Source organism: Gallus gallus, chromosome 12 (genome assembly GCF_016699485.2).
Source record: "Gallus gallus isolate bGalGal1 chromosome 12, bGalGal1.mat.broiler.GRCg7b, whole genome shotgun sequence".
NCBI classification, from domain to species: Eukaryota; Metazoa; Chordata; class Aves; order Galliformes; family Phasianidae; genus Gallus; species Gallus gallus.
In genome coordinates this window covers 7,134,008-7,158,165 of record NC_052543.1, presented here as the reverse complement: position 1 = coordinate 7,158,165, position 24,158 = coordinate 7,134,008, and the positions used below count along the sequence as shown (strand labels likewise).

Genomic DNA, 24,158 nt, shown 5'->3' with positions numbered 1-24,158 from the left:
GTGAATGGGATTGTTTGTTTAAAAAGAAAAAACAAACAAACAAAAACCTCACCACTACCTGATCTTACTTTTACACCTACATCTGTTTCCATGCAGAATGTATCATTATTTCTTGCTTTCCTTGATGCCATGTTGCACAAAAATTGGATTTTCTTAACATTTTCTCAAATTCATTAGCAGCTAAATAATGTTATTGCTGAAATCATGCTGAATAATGTCTTCCTTGTACAAGTAAAGTCACTGTACTTTTGCACATGTGAAGGGATGCATAATGGTGTGCATAATTAAATAACTCTTCGGTATAAATCAATCTCATTCATTCTTGAACAGTTCTCTTTTTGAAGAGTTTATAATGCAGCTGTTCTTTTGAAGGGCAGAAATAGTCAAAATGGAGTGTTGTAGAGGACAAGCTGAAGAAAAATTCTTTCAGTCTCCTTTTTCCCATATGTATGAGAAACAAATGAATTCTGCTTCATTTGGTCATTATAGCAATCTCTTCTCTTTATTCTAAATGTACGTAAGTTAGGAAAGTGCTGCTGTTGGAAAATTTATTTTAGCATAAGTTATTGATGGTAACTTTATTCTAATTGCACCAAACTTAGTTGCATACAGATATTCCTGAGTCTTTAAACAGAGCTTAAACTGGCAAAGCAAATTCCAAACTTCTTTGAAGAGTGTGTTTTAGGTAAGCTGAATTATGAAGAAATAGGGAAAGCAAATGTAATGGAACGTCTGTGGAGTATTTACATATTCAAGGTCTTCTAAGCACAGATGCAGGCAAATGCCTCAAACTCATATTCATTTTACGGATAATCGTGAAGAAGGTGGACCAAGAGAAAACTCATTTTGACAGCAAATTTTAAAAAAAATGCATGTAACATTATTACTAGCAATTGTTTAAATTAAGCCAATTCAAGTAACTCCAAACCTTGCTGCATTAGCATTACACACTACACTTTAAATCTTGTAATTCTTCTGCATTGCTACTAGAAATACTTCCCTAAATAGCCTGAGACAGCAGAGCAATTACCAAAACAAGTCACAAGGAATTCCTTTTAACTACGTAAGGTGCATGATTTCTTTTTTTTCTTATAGATTACGTGCTAAATAGAGGTAATTCTACAAATCCTACAGGGTTTACTTTTTTTTTTCTTACTAAATGACACTTCACCCTTTTTTTCAGATTACTAAGTGTATTCTGCATGTATGTATCTTTTGCATGTATTTGTTCTTTCAGACATCAAAGGTGAATTGATTTCCCTGTCTGGGCACTTCTGGATCAGGTGCTGCATGAGAACTTTGTATTTTCCAGTTTAGTGGTTGTAGCTTGTGCAGCAAAGGCAGTTGTTGTCCTATAGAAACCTAAGGATGTTTAAAGTGTTTCTCATGCTCCAATGAGAATTGCAGAGCTGATGATTATTTCACAGCCTGCTGAATATTCTTTTCACAGGGTATTTACTTAAGCACGCACCTGGGCTGAACAAAACCCACTTGCTACAACTGACCAAAAAAAAAAAAAAAAAAAATGCCCTCGTGCATTACTAAAAATGAATTGCATCTCCAGAAAAGGTGCAGCACCAAATTTGGTCTGAAAATATACTGCATGTGCAGCAAGGTGCAATGCACCATAACATATATGCACCATAATACGATGACTGGAAGTCCACCTTCATAACTTGTGGTTTTTTTTCTTTTTCCTGAAAGTAGCCTGCAAATGAAATGAAAGCATACATACTATACACGTATGTTCAAGGCTGGCCAAATGATGATCCATACCAGTAGTGATTGGCAGATCTTGACACGGTCTGAAAGCTGTACAGTGCAGCAGTTGCACAGGCTATTGGTGTCCTCCTGTGCCTTCGCTCATTTTCTTTGCTTACTATTGATTGGATTTTGTGGACCATCAGCTAGCTAACCATTCGGTGCTCTTACTAAACTTGGATTTTGGAATTTTGTCTGAGAACAGTTTTTAAGGTAAAACTGGGAGCATAGTACCTAAATGGCCTGAATTTCAGTGGTGCTGAGTACACACAACTCCTGCTCTGGTAAATGGAGTCACATTGATTTATGTCAGCAACGCATTTTTGCAGTATCTCAGCAAATGACAGCCATAGCTTGGCTTCTCTGTTTCTAGTGCACATAATGCCCTGACTGTGAAATATGTGGAGGAGGGGATGGAAAAATCCGATTGTTCTGTGTATGTATTTAAGAAGCTGTCCAGTAGTTTATGCTGAAGCTAACGAGATGTGACTGTATATACTGAAGCAAGACTGTTCATACATTTGCATCCCTATTTTAACCATACTGCACATGGTTGCAGAGGCAAATGCAAGAATGTGGAAGAAATGTTGGCTGTTGTGCACAATGTATACCGTGACTTTAGCTGTTGCTTTACAGTCCATCACACTGGATCAAAGTTGCAGAAATACATGTACTTCAGTAGATCAAAGTGGAGGCACTGACACAAGGTGGCATTTCATCCTGTGTATGCTTGAGCTGCTGTTTTCTTGACACAATGTCATAAATAAGCACTCAGTGCAGAGTGAGGATTCAGGGAAAGAAGGGTGAGTTGCAGGCAGTAATCTGCCTATGACATTATCTAAGCTAAGTCTATCTTAAAGCCTTCATAACAATGGAGGACACCAAGTTGTGAGCCATAGTAATGCTAGTCTTATCCAGATCATCCCCCTTACTTTCTTACTGAAGTCAAAAAACAAAACACCATATGTCCAACCTGCCAAGGCTGCTGAGATTGTTTTTGCTGCAGCACACTTAGGAGGCAGTTTAGTGGGTGTCTTTGCAGTGAAGGTTCTAAAGGACATTTTCACTGTAAGCACACAGACTTGACTCCAGGCCTTACTCCTCAGACAGAGAATAAAATCAGCTTGCACCAATAGAGCCAAATGTGAGGTTGTGATCTAGTCAGTGTGTTCTTTGAAGAACTGAGAAGAAAAACACAGCAGAATGACAAAGGAGAAGGGAATTACAACTGTATTCTAGCTGAGGATTGTCTCACTTTGTCACAACCAATGATGTGTGTAGAAAGAAATAGTTAAAAGCTTGGCACTGTTCACAGTTTAATTACACTGCCTGTGCGTAAAACATGGAGTAAATGAACTCATTAAAAGCAAAAACATAGTATAGAAATGGCTTCATTGTTTGCGTGCTACCTGCTTCCATTATGGTAACTTTCTAATAGCCATCTAGAAGGATGAAGTACACATATATCTAAAACAAGCTTTTTAAATTTGTTTCATGGTATAAACATCTGGGTTTTACTTTTGGAAGCTTAATATCTACAGCTGAAACTGGAATGTATACACCCCTGTTTCCTTAGTATATCTTCAGTCAATAATTGATACACTGGAGTTTTGCATCATAGCTATTGTTTCAGTTATGCTCAGCCTCATTTAAAAAATTTACTTCATGCACTGCTTCTAATCCCTACACCAAGCTATGCTGCCCATGCCTGTTCAACTCACACAAAATTATCCATGTCACTGAGAAATTGGTTGAGTCAAATGTCAATATCTGTCTGAAAAACAGTTCTTAACAGCAGATGTGACAGAAAATTTGTAGTTTGCTTCCATAGGACAGCCACTATTTTAACTAGCCTTAATTAATAAATATGGTGCAGAGTTCAAGCTAGTAACTGCTGCTAGTGCTAGTGCTTGGTGATGTGGTTTCGTCTACATCAGCAAATCTGTGAGACAAGACAGAGCTGAGGACTCAACACCTATAACGTGTGTTTTTGAGTTATGCTCCGGACTAACTCTTATCAGTTCTGTTGGACAGATTACTCATTAATGACCTAGGCGTACTAGCTGCTTTCTCAGACTAAATCTTCTATTTCATTTTATTTGAAAGGAATCCACTCGTGGAGGCTGTTCTGCAGAGTAAGCCAAAGCACAGTAAGTAGGAGTTATCAGGAGATTTACTGCAGGAGTATACTGGCTCAAGTGAATTTAGACTTATCTTTGGACTGTATGGCTGGAGACAGTCATTAGTGTTGCTGCCTTAAGAAAATGTCAGTGGATAGATTGCAAGGAAGTGTATAGGAGAAGCTGTGTAACTTGCTTGGAGTTTGTTGATCTTTGCTCCATAAGAAGTTAAGGCTAATTTAGGCCTGTTGGACCCTATGGCACAGGCAGATCGCTAGCAAGATACTCGCTGGTACATAGCAAGTATGTTTGATTAAGGTTCTCTTAATAGAACTTTACATGTTATCTGGGTTTAACCTTTCAGTCCCTTCTCCAATAGTTAAGGTAGGATTTATAATTTGAAAAGAAAGAGCCCTAAACCAGTAATTATTTTGTAGATGCTACTCTAATACTTCAGAGCTTTTGTGTTCCCCCTGCTAACCCTGTTCCTTCGTGCTCCATAGCTCCAGGAGGACAGAAGTCTATTGTTTGAACCAAAGTAGATTTCAGCAGGAATACTGTGGGGAAAACTGCTCTTAAGAACGGCAGTTGTCCACCTCCACCATGTCTGGCAGTCATTCTTCTGTGCCTCCTCAGCTAGCATCCCTTTGCTATGGTTTCCCATGCAATAGTGATTAGTTACCAGGTATTGTTTATTTTCCAGACTGCAGTTCAGATGTGGCATGTTACAGAGTATATGATAAGAATTTCTGTACATTGAGACAAGAGTAGGTTTGCACAATGACTCCTGAAATGCATTAACAAATTAAGTTCATAGTGTTCTGCTCTAATGGGCCGTTGCTCTGTCATTGGAAGCTCTTGGCAATGCAGACTGCATTTTCAGTTATTAAATTTAAATCAGGCTGCATGTGATTCTCATCAGACACTTCCACATGCCAGTTTTATTGTCTATATCACTTCAAATTATCTTACTGAAAGTAAGAGATCTGGATAACTGGTTCCACAAGAATAAAGCATTACAGTTTGAAGTAGGATATAGACTGGAACAAAGCAAGTGGCAGTCACACCAGCTAACCTTTATCTAGTGCTGTCTGAAATGAACCCTGCACTTTGCTACTGTCAGGTTTGGCTCCATTTCTTCCTTCTTCCTGGTACATAACCTATTCCCAATGTAGTATCTACTCAGAGGTTTTTGTTGTTGTTGTTGTTTCTTGTTTGTAACAGTTAGAATAGCAACAACAACAACAAAATTACACCAATAAACTGCTTTGTTTATGGAGGAATATTTTGCCTTCCCTTGGTCAGTTTCAGGTGCTGCTGACCAGCTGGCATTTGCCAAACGCACACGGCTACATTACTAACACAGGTGGTTTCCTTGTTGCTGAAACAGGTAGTCTTGAAAGCAAATGTGCTGTTTTCTTATACAGTACCCACCAGTAGTGTCTTCCAAAACGAGACAGCAACATTATATCCACGGTGTAACTGTTTATATTTAAAACATGGTTTAAAATATATTACCTTTTCAAACACTGTAATACAGCTGCTGAGACAAACTATCACTGAATGCAGCGCTGAAATCCTTTGAGAACGCAGAGCACAGATAAGGATTTCTTGAGCATGGAGTACTTCATTTTTTTTGTTTTCTGTGGTTTTAAACTGCTTTCTTTTTCCTCAGATTGTGACTTCTAATACTCCCAGAGCTTTCTAGAACAAGTATGTAATATTTAATGCGCTCACTTAAGGCTGTAGCTTTAATTATTTTGGCATCCTCCTGTTCAGCAGTGCTAGAGGCAACGTATTTTCTGATCGATAGCTGGTGAAGTCAGTATTTTAAGCTGAAGTCTCTATATTTCTCAAATGTGGAAAGCTCTGATTTTTGGGTATGTATTAGAGAACTGTGAATTCTTTCTTGAAAAGAAATAGCATATAGCAGTTCTGCTACAGTTTCTTCTGCCTGTAGAAGATCGTACTTGATGCAGTGATATTCTTTCTCAAACAAATACAGCCTTAGAATAACTTTGTCTAACAAGGATTGAACGATGGAAAAGCTTGAGTTGGTCCTTCCGAGCGCTGAGGGGAGGCTTCCAGATGCGGCCTACCGCGCGCAACTGTGAAGAGCCACTACTTCCCGCCTTCTCGCAGATGGGAGGGAGAAGTGGATCATACTGCGCCTGCGCGCAGCTGCCTGACGCCGCCTCCCGCCGGCAGGGGGCGCTGTGCCGGCGCAGGGAGGCGGGGCGGCCCGGCCCTCTTTCTCCCCGCCCTCAGCACGCAGTCCCTCTGAGGCGCGCTGCTCACAGCCCTTGCGGAGCACCGCCGTCCCTACCCAGCCCCAGCAGCCACTGCCGCACGAGCCTCGCCGCCTCTCCTTCGGCCCCATGGAGGACTACCACAAACCCGACCAGCAGACCCTGCAGGCCCTGAAGGACACGGCCAACCGGCTGCGCATCGGCTCCATCAAGGCCACGACCGCGGCCGGCTCCGGGTGAGTGGGGTTGGAGACTGCCTCTCGGGAGTAGCCCCCTGTCCTTCCTTCAGCTTTTTTGTGCCCCTTTGGCAGAGCCCGAGCGGGCGGGGGGGTCCCCTCCGGGTCGGCGGGAGGGCTGGGGCGGCGCCGGGAGAGGGCGAGGATGGCACAGCGCGGAGGACCCCGTGCAGCGGCGGCCACGGCCGCGCCCCCGCGTGCCCCGGTACCGGAGCGGCGCGGCGTGGTGATGCTCCGGCGGGAAATGGCGGCCGCGGGCGCGGCGCGGTGTGGTGTGGGGCTCCTGCGGCTCACGGCACAGCTCGGCCCCGCCCGGGGGCGGCTGCCGCGGGACGCGTCGATCCCCGGTCCCGGCGGGTGTTGTGACTGCGGGCAGCGGCCGGGAATGCCGAGTTGATGCAGGGCTGAAACCCAAAGAATTCATGCCCGAGGCGCAAGCGGTTTCTTTTTCATTTCGTGCCCGTCAGTTGGAACTAATTCTCCACAGAATTTCAAGTGAGCCCAAGTGGGATTATCTGTGAAATGCCTGCAGTCTCGGACGGGCGGTTTATTCAGGCCTCTGGACAGGATTTAGTCGAGGCTCTGATGTCTGCAGATTCCAGGGTTATCCTTCCTTTGATCGTGCTTTACCTATGGAAAAAAATCTCCGCAAACAATCCACTCTTACTCATGTAAAATTAAAGCCATTTTTTCTGCTTGAATAATACATTTGAGTGCTTCCACGTAGAATGCAGCCTTTTCCATCCCATCCTGTGGCAATTTCCTCCCTTTGGGCCTGTTTGAAACTGGCCGTAAGCGCAGGGTGATTTTATTGCCCCGTCGGTCTGTTTTTTTTTCAGTTGAAGGAATCCTTTGAACGCTGAGGTTTGAGCTGAGAAAGGCGGTCTGTAAAACATTTCAAAGCTTTCTCTTGGAAGTTCCTCCTGCCCGGCTGTGGCGCGGGCTGCCTCACGTGGTTTCTCAGCGCACACAGAAACTGAACTTTACTCGCGCCTTCTGCTTGCAGCAAGCGAAAACCTTGCTCTGGTTCTGTCCGTGGCACCCTCTGGGGCACAGCAGCCACTGCTGCAGTGGGGCTGCGCTGAGCAAAGCTTGGTCAGTCCAAGCTGCTTAATGCAGCTGAGGTTTCTGTCTTGCAGCTCTGCTGTGTGTCTTAGGCCAGCCGTAGACCTGTGCAGCACCAGTTGTCTACAGGTCAAGCTATCTCTGCTTTGTGCCATTCAAGAGCAGGGATTTTGCTACAGCCTCTGCTTTTCTTTTATAGTGCACAAAATCCAAACATTTAGCAGCAACGCTGTTTTCCCTGTACTGATGAAGAAATAGCAAAAATAGCTTTAGGTTTAGCTTTTTTATTTGTGTGTACTATGGTACTGAATGCTTCTTGACAGAGCTATTTCATTAATTACTAAAGCTTATTCTAGCACTATGTAAAATCTCATAGAGCCTGAAAATATTGCACAACCTGATAATTGGTAGATTATGAAAGATGTGCTCTGGAGGGAGGATTATGCTGTCAAGTCATACATGTTCTTTAATTTATGTTGGATTTGGTTAGCAAGAGGGTTGTGGTGTAGTAATGTGTCTAAAAGGGAAAGAAATCAAGAACCTGATGCAATATTGGATAAATGACTAATTTCTAAAACAAACATTAGGGGGATGTATTTTCTAAAAATCTGAATGAGACACTAAGCTTTACTTAAAGCACTGGTATAGTGTAAGAAGGTAGGGTAAATGTTTGAATGAAAGTTAAACAGGCTTACTGTTTAAAAAAAGGGGGGGGGAGGGGGAGGGTGGACAACGATGAGGACTCATGCTTGCATTGACTTTGCCAAGGAAGCCAGTATTTGTTAAAGGTGTCCTTTGTAAAAGTGAAGGAAGTGCTTGCAATAAAAGCACTTCAAACAAACCAGAACCTGCCTGCTTCTTTCAAGGAAGTGATTTCTGTAACTTTGGCATGTGTTGCAAGAAAAGTGGTTCAGTGGTTGGCCTGACATGCAAGTTCTTGCATTCCTTACTTTCATTCAAGAAAATACAGCCTTTGTCTGGACAAGGGCTAAAAGATCAGGTGATCTGGTCCTTAAGATGCTCAAATAGGTAATTATGATCTGATGAGTCCTATCTCAGCCATAGCAGAAAAAAATCAGTGAACTGTTTAAAAAAAAAAAAAAGCCTAAAATGCCTTAGGTGGAGAAAAACTTGATTAAGTTGGTTGCAAAGATTGAGCGTACTTGGTTTGGGGCATGTTGGAGCCTTTCCCTTTAGATAAGCAATGTAGACATCTTGGGCAAAACTGGTGGAGTCCTTTTTGTAACCAGTGATAAACTTCTGCAGTTCTGATACAGCGTCCAGCTTCCTAGAATTAGGCAGTTACATTCTTGAAAGTGGAAGTTGGAAGTTCCCAGAGTTTCTTAAGCAGCAGTTAAATTTCATAACATGTGATATGATCACTTGTTGCAAAAGAATTTCTTCAGCATTTTAGCTTTGTCTTTCATTCCTTCTTCCATTTTGACATTCCGCCACTGTTTCTTCAGGTGAAGCATGTAGGCACGTAATCTAAATGGGCATCAATTGCAAAAAGAACTGTTCTCAGGGTTTTTATGCACTTTGGTTTCCTAATGAAGGTCTGTGTTTCAAAGTTAAAGCTGTTCTACTGTAGAAGCTATCTTGTAGGGAAACATTAATGGGAGAGCCACGAAGTTCTGGATTGTTCATTGATCAAGAACAAAACATGAAAGATTGCATGAGAACAGTCGTGATGACCTGCATGAGTACTCCAAGTACATTTAAGTTTTACAAGGAATTTTTAGTAGAATTTATTAGGAAAGTATGAGTTAACATGAGAGCACTTGACTGAGTTAAGATGGCTTTATTTAGCAAAATTCTGCAGCTGGTTTTAGATTGATTTCTGGTGTCTGTTATGAGGATAAATTTTGGTTGACAACTGTTAGTGGGAAGTAACTTAATTAGCATTTTTAACTTTATTTTTTCAATTTTCAGGTCATTTATTTAATTTTCTACCTTTTGATTTTGATTTTTTTTATATGCTACCATTTTAGGTTGTTTAAAACTTTTTTTACCGAGACCAGGAGTTCATAGAAGTATGGTTAAGTATAAAGTTAATTAAAGGAATGAAAGCTTTAAACAAGCATGTAAGGCTTATTGATTAATTCAAATACATAAATATCTACTAATATGTTTGAACCATGGTTTAAAGCTAATTCTTGGTACCCTGTGTGAGTACTTACCAAGGGATGGACACTAACCATAATTTTTGTTTTGCTGGTGTTCTGCATGACTTTATTCTGTTACTGGAGTACTGCTGGGGATGCTGGGAGGGAAGGTTTGTTGCTACCAGAAGAGAATATTCCGTTTGCAGTTATAGTGAAAGTGTTGTCTAATCCTAACACGCATGGTAAATGTACGTGTGTAAAGCAAAAGGAAATATGACACTTCCAAGTAAAACTGTCCTGATTTACAAAACGGATCTAATGTTTTAAGAGTATCACATTAAAGATGAAAAAGAAATGTTGGTAGAAGAGGAAGTGAGGTGAAACTGTTTTCCTCTCAAAGCTGGAGCCAGTTTCTGGAGCCATAACCCTCCTACCATTCATCACTTACTTTCTGGTACTTCAGTACTTCACTTACTTTCTGGTACTACTGCACCAGTAAGATCTGAAAAATGCTACTTCTCACATTCAATAAGGATTTAAAACAAACTCCATGCAGTTTTGAGCTTTACTGAAAGTGAGCGTAAACTCAAGTCTGATACATTCAACTGTTCAGGTAAAGCTCTCTTCAAGGTGCAAAAGAACTGAAAGAGTCATTATTTAATTTGCAGTAGTGACATAAATAACAATAATTGTATGCCCTTATGTTACACTTTGAATAAAATACATACCTTGTGTTGGAATAACTCATTGTTTGCCACCTGAAAACAACTCTTTGCATGTAACTTTACATGTATTGCTTCTTTCTGGCATAGTTGCTTCTGAAATGGCCCCCCCTACTCCTATGGCCTACAGTTAAAGTGTTCTTTGTGCTGCTCTTGAAAGTTGTTGCAAAAATTGCTTTGTGTAGGTCAGAGGGACAGAGACTACTCAGCTGGATCTGAATCTTTGTTAAACCTACTCGTTTGATATTTTCGTTTTTTTAAACCAATTTAGATGTAAAAGTGGAAAGTGCTGTCCCTCTTTAAGCCAAAGATTAAACAAATTAGTATTTTACCATGTTACAATAAGCTCTGCGCAAATTTCTGTGTTCAGTTTCAATAGAAGATGAAATAATGTGTTATTTAATGCTGCCTTTAGAATTCACAGTTCTGGTCCTAACAGTAATGGTAAAATAATGAGCGGTTTAAAAAATAAGATGTTATGCTGTTTAGAGAGAAAAGTTCCAGAATGTTCTATAACAGTGAATCTTGCATTACCAAACTCCCATCTGTACAGTGGATGGTTTGTCAAAAATGCTTATAACTGTGTGTTTTAATGCTGGAAGGTAGAGAACTGGTATAGTGATATTTTTAAAATGTGGTCCTAAGGAATCAACGTTCAGAAGTGCTAATCTGTGGTCTGTCTTGATTGTAGCCACCCTACATCATGTTGCAGCGCAGCAGAGATTATGTCTGTGCTGTTTTTCCATACCATGAGGTATAAGGTACAAGATCCCAGGAACGCCAACAACGACCGTTTTGTGCTCTCTAAGGTAAAAACTGTTATACTGTATGGCTGCAGTGTGCTAGTGGAAGGGTGTCTGTGTACCAGTGACCTCTCTTCCTTGACTTCCTTATCCAAGAGAAGCCTATTGCAAATACTTGAGAGCTCAAGTTTTTCTGCTACAGAGATACAAATAGAAGCTGGTTAAGTTGTATTACAATTTAAAACAATCTGTATAATGTCCTGATGTGCCATAATTTCACTATGTTAAGTTGTTCTGATATTAAACAATAAATGTTGTTATATTGTCTATAAACTCTATCAGGAAATTTAAAGTCTGTCTTATTTTAGCATAACTAATTTTCTAACTAGTTTTGTGCTCTGCTTGTTATGTGCAGCCACGCTGTTATGCCTGCAGTCATGCCACAACGTGTACTAATTACTGTCAGCTCTTCAGGGAGTACTAGAAGAAATAGGGATGAGTTAGTGAGTAGCTTGCACTCCTGCTATGCTACTATGATATTTAAGTCAGTATTACTTCTGAGAGCACTGTAGTTCAGGGGAGGCATAAAACCAGTCTTGACTGGCCATTAGTGTTTCTTATTGCCTTTTCTTTGTGCCTTTTCACACTGATGTGACTTAATGGCTTCTGAGGGTTATTCAGAAAAGAAAACAATGTGTCAAGAACAGCAGATGATGTACTCTGGTGTAGCAGATTCCCTATCTCAGCCAAAATTCCTCACGTGGTGGCTTACAATGATACTGTATGTGGTGGTGTGTATCTGTAGCATCAGATATAACAGTTGCCACTTCTGATCGCCTTTTCAAAAGAAGGAACTGGATGAGAAGTGAGAAGCTTGCGCTGAGGTGGTAAAGGAATAAGCCAGGGTTGCTTTGCATTTGCTTTACCCGTCTCTAAATATTCAGGGTTTCTACCTGGAGTTACTAAATGGCTTCAGACCTATGTATGCTTTCTTGACACCTAATGACTCTGTGGTTAAAGATGACTGCTACTCAGCTTTGTGGAGTTTGTCTTGATAGTAGGATATTGTAAAACTTGATTTTTATTTTTATTTTTTTAACTTAAAATTGATGTTTTTCTCTAGGGTCATGCTGCACCAGTTTTATATTCTGCTTGGGCAGAGGCTGGTTTCCTACAAGAAGCAGAATTACTGAACTTGAGGAAAATTGATTCTGTCTTAGAAGGACATCCAGTACCAGTGAGTGCTCATTGCCTTTGATACAGGGTGTTGTTTTCTGTAAAGCCATAGTGTGCGTTCTGCTACGACTCTGGATTGCCAGCTGTGGTTCAGAAAAAGATAAAGGCTTACATGAAGGACAATGAGGATATTGTAGCTTCACAACTGAATCAGTGTCCAGGTTTGAATGAGTGTGCAAAGATCCCCTACAGACCCATATCTCAATATTTTCTGTTTCAAAATGTTTGTGTAGAGAATAGCTTTTTTTGCCCTCTAAGATATTAGAGATATTTCAGGAGTTTATATCCCACTTGGTCACGTCATTGGACTATGAATTCCAAATCGGTTCTTTGAATTAAAAATTTATTTACAAAATCATCAGTTCTTAACTGTTGTCATCCAAGGCATAGTTTAGAAGTTTCTGATATGTAGGTGACACTCCTCAGAGAACCTAGTTAGCCTGTGATGCTAATCATTGAGGTACGTGTGTAGCTGTGAAAGAAGGGGAGCAGGGATTAGTTACGGAGACACTTGCACTGTACTGTCACTGTACTGTCGTGGCTGAGATTCTGAGGTATGTTGAACGATTTCCTAGTGCTGGAGTTTAGTTCTTTTGTTTCTTGAGTGGAAACTAATTGTTGTCTTCCTGTTTTCAGAGACAAGCATTCACTGATGTGGCTACTGGATCCCTTGGTCAGGGTCTTGGTGCTGCTTGTGGAATGGCGTACACTGGCAAGTTCTTTGACAGAGCCAGGTGAATCCATCTTTGTATTTCATGATTATAGACATTAAAAGGGAATACTTTGTATCTCAACCATAAAAAAAAAAAAAAAAAAGAAATCCTGTATTCTGCTTTTTCTCCATTCCCAAATCTTAACTTTAAATTCAGATTTTTAAATCACAGAAATATTACCCTGATAATTACAATGTCACTGCCAGTGGAACTCTGAAGAAATCAAATTAGCAAGAATCAGTGCGTGTTCATTTTGTAATCTGACAGCATCACAAAATGATGTTCCTGCACAGAGATTTTGTTATTGGAATAGCTTCTAACTTCCAGAGAGTAATTGATAGCAATTTTCAGGCTGATAGGTCCTCTTAGAGGGAAGAAGCAAACTAGGGGTATGTTTGTTTAAAGACAGATGACAAAAATGGAAAACATGAACTCTGGATGAAGAACTGTTGTGGTCAATAATAGCATTATTGAGTCATAAAATAGGACTCAAAAATATTACCTGAAAACCACTGGACTCCACAGAGAGGAAAAAAATTACTGCTTCTGCCATTTCTTTTGTGCACAAGAAAAGTAGATGTCTAAAGGCAAAACTATATGAGGAGGAAAGTAGCCTGATGTAGTTGATGTATTGTATGTGACAGTTCTAGTACATTCAAACGCAGGCTGCCCAGTTAATGTGCCCTACACTTCACTAGCTTGAAATCATTTCTGTGAAAGATGACTTGCTGATTTTAATTGAGTTTAGCAGATGCTACGTGTGGAAAAAATCTAACCAGTGGTTACTTGACAGAGGAAAAAGGTGGTCTTACATTCTTACATGCAGTACTGAGGAGCAGCTTGTATGAACAGAGTTCAGATTTAGCTAAAGGCAGGTGGGATTTAGATAAAAAATCTCTAATGCTTTAATGTCTAGTAAAAATAAATACATCATTAATGACTATCTTGGTTATTTGATTTTTAAAACTATGTATTTGAAAGCTTACATACTATTCCTTTTTAATTTTAATACGTAATAAACCTTGTCATCCAAAAACACAAGTAGTAACTGAAGAAAAACCCAGAGGCTGAATCATGTGGAATAGATCAGGCAGTACTCTTGCAGTTCTGTCTAAATACAAAGCTTTGGTGCATGCATGAGTACTCTACAAAATTTACTATGATGATTTTTTGAACTTGGTTATGCAATAGACATTAACATCTAGCTCTGTTCATTCCCAGTTTATATTTTCCTGAAATTACTGGTTGGTCTTCCAGGGAAGGGAGCATACGCTAGGAATGAGGAAGCAGACGGTAATCTTTAATGCATTGTCAGTGTTCTTGCTGAGTCACAGTGACAGTGTTTAACAGGCCTTTTCACTCAAACCTTGTATTAGGAGGATTAAAACCTGATTTTCTTAGAGACAAAGGTTTGAAAAGGAGTACAGTATCTTTCAATTTAAGTGTTTTCTCATGTGCAACAGCTTAGAAGTGTTTTAGTATGTCTAAGTTTACATAAGGTTGTCTGAGGTAAATTTTATAATTCCAAACATTGGTCAAATAAAACAAGCTCTCACTGTGAATTGTTAGGAGAATTTTGCTTTATATTAAGCTCTGCTTAAATGTCAAGCCATTTTTTATTTACTTATTTTAATTTCCTTTTCTAGCTATCGTGTGTATTGTCTGCTTGGAGATGGAGAATTATCTGAAGGCTCTGTTTGGGAGGCAATGGCCTTTGCTGGGTTTTACAAGCTTGATAATCTTGTTGCTATATTTGATGTTAACCGTCTTGGACAAAGTGACCCTGCACCTCTGCAGCATCATGTTGAAATCTACCAGAAACGTTGTGAAGCCTTTGGGTATGTGTTTGGAAAAAGTTCAGTATGTTCCTCCATTTGAAACTGTAGTTTTTTTTTAATTCACCTTTTATAGAATTTTTCAAACGTGTTTTCAACTCTAAAGGAAACCAACACCAAGAAGGACTGCTTAGTGAGAAATGAGATAATTTAGTTTTTATCATACTGAATACAGGTTTTCATATAATCATTAAGGTTTGAAAAAAGACCTCAAAGATCCAACCATTCATCTACCCCAGTGCTGCTCAGTAAACTATGTCCCTAAGTGGCACATCTACAAATGTATTGAACACCTCCACGGGCAGTGACTCCACCACCTCTGGGCAGTCTATTCCAGTGCCTGACCACTCTTCCAGAGAATAAATTTTTCCTCATATCCAACCTTAACCTCCCCTCGTGGAACTTGAGGCCATTCCCTCTTGTCCTATTGCTGTTACCCAGGAGAACAGACTGGCCTCCATTTCACCACAGCCTCGTTTCAGGTAGTTGCAGAGAGTGAGTTCTTCCCTCTTCTCCAGACTAAACAATCCCAGTTCTCTCAGCTTCTTCTCAGAGTACTAGTGCTCCAGGGCCCTCACCAGCTTTGTTGCCCTTCTCTGAACACACTCCAAGGCCTAAATTTCTTTCTCATAGCAAGGGGAATTGACCACAGGTGCTGTTATAGCAAGTACATCAGGAAATAAAAGGGCATGAATAACATTACTCATAAGATAAATTCTTTGTATTGGCTTTCATTTCATTTAGAAATATATATCTTTATTTAGATGGAAAAATCAATGAAGCAAAACTATCAGATACAATATCAGCTGTGCAAATTATGATGGAGCACTTGAAAGATTTTAATCAATGTTCATTGTTTATTTTTTAATTGATTTTTTTAATTGATGTTTAATTTGCTTTTGTGATTAAAAAATGCTGTTCTGTCTGAAAAAGGGTAGGATAACATAATAGATTTTTGCTAGTAGCTGTTAACTGGTGATTAATTCTGCCTTTTGAGAAAAGCACTATAGTATGTTATGGTCTTAAATGATGCTAGTTCATGTTTCTGGCATACCTTGGGTCCCTTGAAAAGACACTGCATTGGAACAAAGTTAGTAATTGTTGTTACTGCTAGCTACCAGTGGATGTCATATGCTAACACCCTGTAGAAATAGTTGATCTGTTTGTGTTTTTAGCTGGCATGCTATCATTGTTGATGGTCACAGCGTGGAGGAACTTTGCAAAGCCTTTGGTCAGGCCAAACATCAGCCAACAGCTATCATTGCGAAGACCTTTAAAGGCAAAGGCATATCAGGTAATAAAACATCCGTTGTTTTATACACATCTGTATAGTATATGTCTAGAGTGCAAAAAGTCTTTCAAACTCTTTACACGTCTCAACATTAGTGCTTAAAAAAAAAAAAAATTACTATGACTCTTGCAGGTGAGATGTATGCTGGCTACCTAACATTGTATCCACAAAATACAATCAGTGCATATTCAGCCAGTCAGGGGTTGCCATTCAGCTACAGATTTTACAGTACAGTGTGAATTCCTATTTCTGGTCAGCTAAAAATTATTAATAACAAGACTGAATTTATTTGATCCTTTGCGTTACGTGAGCAAACAGAATTTGTTATTCCAAGTCACTTACTCACTGAAAAGCATATCAGGCAGAGAAGCTGTTAGGGCCAGATGCACAAACATAAGAGTAATCAGAAGCTATTAAAACAAAGCTGTAAAACTTCAGGGCTTGTTTGGATTAGACAGCTTGGTTAACTGTTGTTTGAAACTTAGCTGAGTTTTATTTTGGTCTAACTGTTGAAATTTCATGTTAATTGTTCACATTGATTTAGCGTTTACTTCTTGGTGTTTTTTTTTTTTTTCTTGTGCCAGTTTAAAAAGAATTTTACCGAGACGCACAGTTTGTAGTCTTGAATGGTGACTAGTTTGAAATGTTTGGGATTTGACACCTTCTCTTATACATTTAGACATGTCTTCATTAATGCAATTGAATGCTATTGTAACTGCTCACAGTGAGAATGATTACAGAGGTTCTTCCTTGGAAAACAATGTTAGGCTGTCATAATCCACTGCACTTGGTAAAATCTGCAGCCAAAATCTTAAATATTTTTCTTATTTCTAATGTAATTCTACACATGTAGGTGTTGAAGATAAGGAAAGCTGGCATGGAAAACCACTTCCAAAAAACATGGCTGAACAAGTAATTCAGGAAATAGATGAGAAAATCCAAAACAAGAAAAAGCTTTCTCCTGCCCTCCCTGAAGAAGATGCTCCTGTAGTAAATATCAGAAACATAAAGATGCCATCTCCACCAAGTTACAAAGTGGGAGAAAAGGTACTGCCTTTTAATAATAAATAAACCTTTCTCAAGGTTTATCAGATGTGTTTGAAGTGTAAGACTGTTCTGTGCATGTCAGGAGGATTTATCTACCATAGTGTCCCTTACCATGGTTTCAACTACTCATCGCCTCTTCCCTCCTGTTCTTAGTATCCTGGTAAACATCTGTTGCTATAGTGTGATGTACAGATGTTCAACTTAACTGGGTATTGAAAGAATATATTAAAATAGGAAGATTCGTATAGCTTTCCTTAATTATTTTATCATTGTGAATTATCCAAACTATTTTATATGTGTTTAAAATTAAGCTCTGTGAGGTTCCTAGAATTTCCATGGTTGGAAAGTGGGAGTAAAAAAAAAAATTGTCATGTTTTTTTATTATTATTATTATTATTATTATTATTATTATTATTATTGTTATTTCCCAAGACCTGATTGATGGAGACCATTTGAGTAAGGCTTCCAAATTTTGTAGCTGGGCTGGTAGGGAGTTGCTTGTTTCAACACAGATGTTTCATAAGGCTTAACTATTTTCAATTTTTTGTTTACTCTCCTGCACAGCACTCTTCTCAGACATATTTTTTACAGCGTTACTGTTTACAATGTGATGATGTTTTTTTGTTTACTTTCTAAATTTTACGTGCACATATTCAAGGAAAGGATAAAGAAAAAATCGTAAAAGGCTTCTAGAAGCAGAAACTTGTAACAGTACTGCTATACCTTTCTTTTCCTAGTGGGCTACCCGCAAAGCTTATGGCCTTGCACTTGCAAAACTGGGCCATGCAAATGATCGAGTGATTGCTTTGGATGGAGACACGAAGAACTCTACTTTCTCAGAGCTTTTCAAGAAAGATCATCCTAGTCGCTACATTGAATGCTACATTGCTGAACAGAACATGGTAACTGGTTTCTTGTCTCTTGGTTTCGTGAAGTACTGGTTTTACACAGTAGGATCTGGAACCATCCAGTATGATTCTTCAGAAAGTAGGGTTTTAATATTTTTCTTTTCACATTTGTGTTCTTGGATATTAAATTTTGCTTAATGCTTAGAGAAAGCTTTAGGCTGTGGTAGAACTTACAAATATAATGCAACAGAATTGCTTCTAATCAAAGGGTCTGTAAACTTCCTTCTTTCTTATTTTTATCATGACACTGCATTTCAGCAGAATGTGTGGATATGTCAACGTGTAAACAGTAATAATATTTCCTACAGTGTGATTTGTAGAGAGTCAATTCTGAAGACTTTTTAGGCTTTTTTTCTTCACAGGAAATGGAATACCACTACACAACATGACAGTGAGCTCTATGCTAGACTGGGGTATAAAGGTGAGGACAGATAAATAGTTAATAAGAGTTAGCCTTGTGGCAATTGTACAGAAAAGACTGAAATAATTTGATGAGTCATCTGTTGGACTATGTCTTCAGCTGATTCTAGATGAGTTCACTGTGGCAAAAAAAAACTAAAGACATATTTAAAATGGCAACCAATTTCTGCCTGAATGATTAATAATAAAGGACCCATGGGCAGTTTCCTGCGGATTTATTTCATGAGCTTCAGTCAGATATTTTGGATTTACATCAAGCTGGGAAAAGTTTGGCCATGTGAACATGCGTAAAATGTGTAACATGATATAAATGTATGAGAATAATTGTAGCAGTAAATGAATTAAGGATCTTGTTCTACTTTTCCATCCTGCTGAAGAAGGACCCTTTTAGTAAATACTCTAAAGAGTCTAAAGAATGCAGATAAACCGATTCCCATTTAATAATATTTTTTTGTCTGCTGTAGATAGTAAATATCGTACTTTGGACTGAAAGTGTAAGTCTTTGATCCAGGAGAACAGGGAAGAGGGTAGTGGATAAGGCTTAAAACTGGATTGCTGCTTAGTGCAGTTAAAGAAAAGAAGCTGCTGCCAGCATGGATCAACAATACCAGGTAGCTGAGGTGAGGAGCAGAAGGACTGGAGGGACATATACTAGGAGCGTGAGTTGCTTTTGTTTCCTTTCTTGGAAACGCCAGCAAGTAGGAGCAGGAATGGAAAGAAATGTTTGAGTTTGATGAAGTTGCACAGATGATCTGTTGGACACAGGTGATAAATGAGGAATTAACTGTTCCTGTATAATCTCCCTCTTTTCAGGTGAGCGTTGCAGTTGGTTGTGCCACTCGTGACAGAACTGTTGCTTTCGCCAGCACCTTTGCTACCTTCTTCACACGGGCGTTTGACCAGATCCGTATGGCTGCAATCTCTGAGAGTAACATCAATCTCTGTGGGTCACACTGCGGTGTTTCTATTGGTAAGGGCAGCCTGGAGTTATTTGCTAGTGGTTCTTTGTTATTTTACAATGGGTCTGGCAGACAAAGCTGACTGATAAAGCTTTTTGGAAGTGATCAGTCATAATGTTGTGATAGTATAGGAGTGAAATTGTGATGGTATAGCAGTGCAGCTGTTTATAGCAAGAAGTCATGCTAGTAATTGATTTTTTTTTATTTTTTTATTTTTTTAAATCAGATATAGTACTGCTTTTGGGAACAATGAGAGAGGTTTCAAGCCTTCATCAGCTTAGCTTGGTAAAAGTAGGACTTTTCCCTAATAACCTTCAGTGTAGAGTGTTGTAAAGTAGTTGGATTGAAAGTGAGAAGCTTCATTTCTTTTCCATCTTTACAGTTGACTTCCTCTGTGATGAGAATAGTCATATACTTGCTGTACCTCTTTCCCAGTTCCTAAAATGAGAAACTAATCATACTTGTTCTCACTCAGATGCTTTTGTGCACAGACCTCAAAAACACTTTACAAAAAAAAATCTGTTTTATTCTGCATTTTAAGATCACCACTTTTAAATAAGTGTTTCAGTCTGTCTCTGTATTCCTTAATATGGGAACAATTAATTTGTGTATTTAAAACAACAACAAAAAAAAGAAAAACTTAAAATGCTAATAAAACATTACTGTGAATCTGTTATGTAGTTCAAGAAATTGACGACGCTGTCTCTATCTTTGCCTTCCCATCGTAACTACTTAATACACATCAGATGATATTGGGGTCAGCTTTGGTTTGATGAAGGGAGTTGGATTTTTTTTTTGTGCTTTTTGAAAAATTTGTTTTAATTGAAATTCATGAAAGTTACCCTTGAAAACAGGAGAGCAGGCTTGCATATCAAGAAGGAAAATGCCAATGAACATCAATGCTTGAAAAATTACTAGGTGTTTGTGAGGCAAAAGAAAGAGGTGGAGAGCTGACAAGGATGATGAATTAAGGTCCTTCGCATGAATCAGCTTTGCAGTTGATTTAATGGTTTTGTCTAGCCGTATGGTTTGCAGGAGGAGTGGTTTGGGGTAAGCTAACTGATTTGACTTCTAACATTGGTAAGCCTACACAGATTTAAAGATGCTATTTATGTGTGTAGTCTCATTCAGAACCTCAAACTTAATTTGCTGTGGTGTAGGGTATGCTTTAGTTGAGGAAGCTGTAAGTAGAGTATATCAGATTATGGCTTGTGTATGTCATTAAGGGAGGGATTCTGTTACAAGCCTCTTTTCTTTTTAAAATCAGTCCTCCCACCTCTTCATAGTCTAGTTCAATCCAGATTAAGTCAGCCAGCAGCAATGGGTGTTGGTGCAAAAGCTAATTAGCTGTGGTCTTTGCTTATTTAAGAGGATGAAATTCCTTTAGGTTACCTGGATTGTCCCCTAGGCTTGCACTTCCAAGTGAATGCTGTAAAATGAAATATTTGAAATGGTTTTTTGGGGGGGTATTGAAAGTGTGTGCTTAAATTTATAAAGCTATTTGAGTTTCAAGTCTCATTCAGGCCTTAACTCCAGTTTTCAAAAACCCAGAGTTTTGCAACAGAATTGTAAGAGATAACACTTCAGAAAAATATTTTCAGCTGTTAAGAATCTAAATTTTAAATAGAAGAGTGCGAGTTAAGTGTACTCCCTATTACAACTTCAGGCCTGCATGGATTCCAGAATCCTAACTGGATCTCTGTTGAAAACTGAAATTTTATGTATGCAGTTCTAGGTAGGCCTGGGCTTTTACTACATTGAAATTTGGACCCAAGAAATTTATGAGACAGGTATCACAATGACCTTTTGAACTTGTACTAATTTCACTCCTAGACTAGTACTTGCTGACAAACCAAAATTTCTAACGAAACACTAAGTAAGTTTTCAAGGTCATAAGAGAACAAATGGAATCTGTGTTTTCCAAACTGAACGTATGGGGGGAAGAAAAAGATCGTAGTGTATATTCCTATTTGGTATATACACTATATAAAAATGGCTGCTTTCTCATTCTAGTAATATATGATACTGTTCATATTAAGCACTCAATTTTGCTTAAGCTGTAAACGTAGGTCTCGAGAGTATAACTGAAAATTACTCTCTTGACTTGTGCTACTCTACAAAACATTAAATCAGAATTTTTGTCAAGATGCACTTGGGGCAGAACTCAGTGCTACTTTGTAAATTACTGGCATGAACTGTGCTGGGTTTTTTGGCGCTATAATGGCAGAAGTCAACAGACAAATGTGGTAGAGTATTCCCCTTACCTTGGGTAGGTTCTAGTTTGGGTAACTTAATTTTGTTCTTTGTAATTTCTCTTTTTTCTCAGTGTATGCTTTGCTTGGGTGCGTTTCAGGAAAGAAAAATCCTTCTGAGTACCCACTTATTCAGAGTGCATACAGAAACTGGCATTAAGAATCTTTCTTTCATGTCTGAAATGAGGTTTTTTTTTTTTTATTCCTGGCACACATTTGATGAGTAAATTACAGTGGTGGAGTTCAATGATTGATTTCTTTAACATGTTTAAAGTTCTTCAGAGTTTTGTGCTGCTCTTACAAAAATTCTCTCCTTCCTTGTGAACTCGTCCTTCTTGAGTAACAGGTAGTGGGTGCATGTGGGAAGGCTTATTGCCCCGCTTCTACTTTGCAGGCTGTGACATGACTGGATTCAGAACTTCTTGCATGGTTACTTTGGAGTGGTGCCGTTCCCAAAGTACCCTTACATAAGGCCATTGGGAGGGGGTTGTGGTGGTTGTTTCTGTAACTAAGAAAATTCATTGCATCCAATACATGTTCTGGCTAACAGTTCTTGTCGTTAATCTGCAGTTTAAGCCAGGAGGTGCTTGAGTAGTTAAATGAGTAACACAGATATACCCCTTCTAAGAGACATTCAGTAGTATTTAAATACATGTACCTTCATTAGTTTTGTAGCAAGTGTAAGAATTTGAGAGTAGTTGTACTAAGTGGACTCTCCATTTCAGATGGAATACATGCAATTCTCTTTTCACGTTTCCAGCACCTTAAGTCGAGAGTAGTATCACTGACAGTTACAAATTTTGCTTGTAAGGCATCTATGTAAATCTAAAGATACATAGATATATTGTGACTCCCTTTCTGTATCTGTACCCTTTTTTTAATTTGCCTTTTGTGTTGTTTTATTGTTGCACTTTATTTTCCATTTTTTATTTATAACCCCAATTCTCTTTCTTTTTAGTCTCTTTCTGTCTTTATTTACTGTTTAGATGGTTCCAAGTTTAAGGAGAAGATGATTCTTTTCCCAAGCAGGTAGAATTGCATGTCCTGTGTGTGCCTGATTTTTCTGATTTTCATTAACTTCATATTGAGTGACTGTCAGACTGTGCACTTAATTTTGTAACCTTGGTTTAATTTTTTTTTTAGGTGAGGATGGGCCATCTCAGATGGGACTGGAGGACCTGTGCATGTTCCGAGCTATTCCCAATGCCACCGTCTTTTACCCCAGCGATGCTGTAGCCACTGAAAAAGCAGTGGAAATAGCTGCCAACACTAAGGTTTGCTACACAGTATTTGAATTGCAGAATATCTTCTTTGTCTTGTTGCTGATGGCATGTTTTTTGCACGTCTCTATCAAATAAATTGCCTTGAAGGCTGCAGCATGGCAGTAGGATGTTTTTCTTGCATGAGAAGCAGCAAACTTTATGTTCAGGCTCATGCTGAATGAACAGTGTGGAATGCTGTGGGCCAAAATTGGGAAAATGTAAATGATTGCACAGTGATATCAGCATGGATCAGATTGGCTCAGAAATAAGAGAAGTGTAACTCTTACTGCTGGTCTTTAGCTAATTTAACGAATGTACACTATGATTTGTGGCATCAAGACTGAAGCTGGGTATGTGACTAAATGTCTGACTTCTGTCATTTAATTTCAGCTAATTTGTCAAAATAATAGCCATATGTCCTTGGTAGTACTTGGGTCAGATCTTCTTGACTGATATTTCTCTTGGCTTCTATGGGAACTTACCTTGAGCAAGGAGCAAATAATCTGAAAAAATTCAGTTGTGCAAGTTGTGGAGGCTTAATATATAACAAATGTGTTGTGTGGTCTATGGGGGGGGGGGGGGGGGGGGGGGAATAAAGAGGAAAGAGGAAGAAAGAGAAAGGAATGTAAAGTAGTATGAGGGAGAACTTTAGAAAGGACTTCTGAACATTAACTGGTAGAAAGCATTTCCTTGCTTTCATCTGAGCGTTTCTTTCATTTTAAAGCTGAAAAAGTAAAGCTTGCATATATATGGCAAAGTTCTAAGATCCTAATTAACTCAAATAGGATTCCGCATTTCCTCAAGAGAACAGAAAAGTTAAGGTCTTTGAATTAGAAAGCAGTGAGTTACTGTTACTGAAAAGGTGAGGTAAAACTGAGAAGTTAAAAACAGACAATTAGAAAAAGTAATTTTGCTGCCTTTTTTATCAAGAGAACAAATTAGAATGTCAGTGCCTTTGTCTTTTTGTAACTCATGTTTTCTGTGGAAACAGGGCATTTGTTTCATAAGAACTAGTCGTCCTGAAAATCCTGTCATTTACAACAACAACGAGGACTTTCATATTGGACAGGCAAAGGTAAGTATTGCCACGAGAATCTGAAAAATATGCCAAGTTTTTCCTGTAAAAATAAATTCCTTTCCATCTAAAAAAAAATTCCAGTGCCAAAGATTTGATACGTTTTTTTAATAAAATCTCTAGAAAGGTTAGAAATACTGAGATTTACTATGGAAAAAT

At 38.8% G+C, this 24,158-nt stretch overlaps 1 protein-coding gene across 1 annotated transcript in view; it reads left to right on the top strand.

Annotated features, from left to right (window-relative positions):
- Window positions 1-6,141: 6,141 nt before the first annotated feature.
- TKTL1 (transketolase like 1) overlaps window positions 6,142-24,158 on the top strand; it is a 22,604-nt gene continuing 4,587 nt past the window's right edge. Inside the window, exons 1-11 of the mRNA XM_414333.8 lie at window positions 6,142-6,366; window positions 10,950-11,067; window positions 12,125-12,238; window positions 12,874-12,971; window positions 14,597-14,788; window positions 15,961-16,079; window positions 16,930-17,123; window positions 17,861-18,025; window positions 19,265-19,421; window positions 22,806-22,936; window positions 23,916-23,999. Coding sequence (XP_414333.2) covers window positions 6,260-6,366; window positions 10,950-11,067; window positions 12,125-12,238; window positions 12,874-12,971; window positions 14,597-14,788; window positions 15,961-16,079; window positions 16,930-17,123; window positions 17,861-18,025; window positions 19,265-19,421; window positions 22,806-22,936; window positions 23,916-23,999 — 1,479 coding nt within the window. The 5' untranslated portion in view covers window positions 6,142-6,259. The remainder of the gene's footprint in view (window positions 6,367-10,949; window positions 11,068-12,124; window positions 12,239-12,873; window positions 12,972-14,596; window positions 14,789-15,960; window positions 16,080-16,929; window positions 17,124-17,860; window positions 18,026-19,264; window positions 19,422-22,805; window positions 22,937-23,915; window positions 24,000-24,158) is intronic.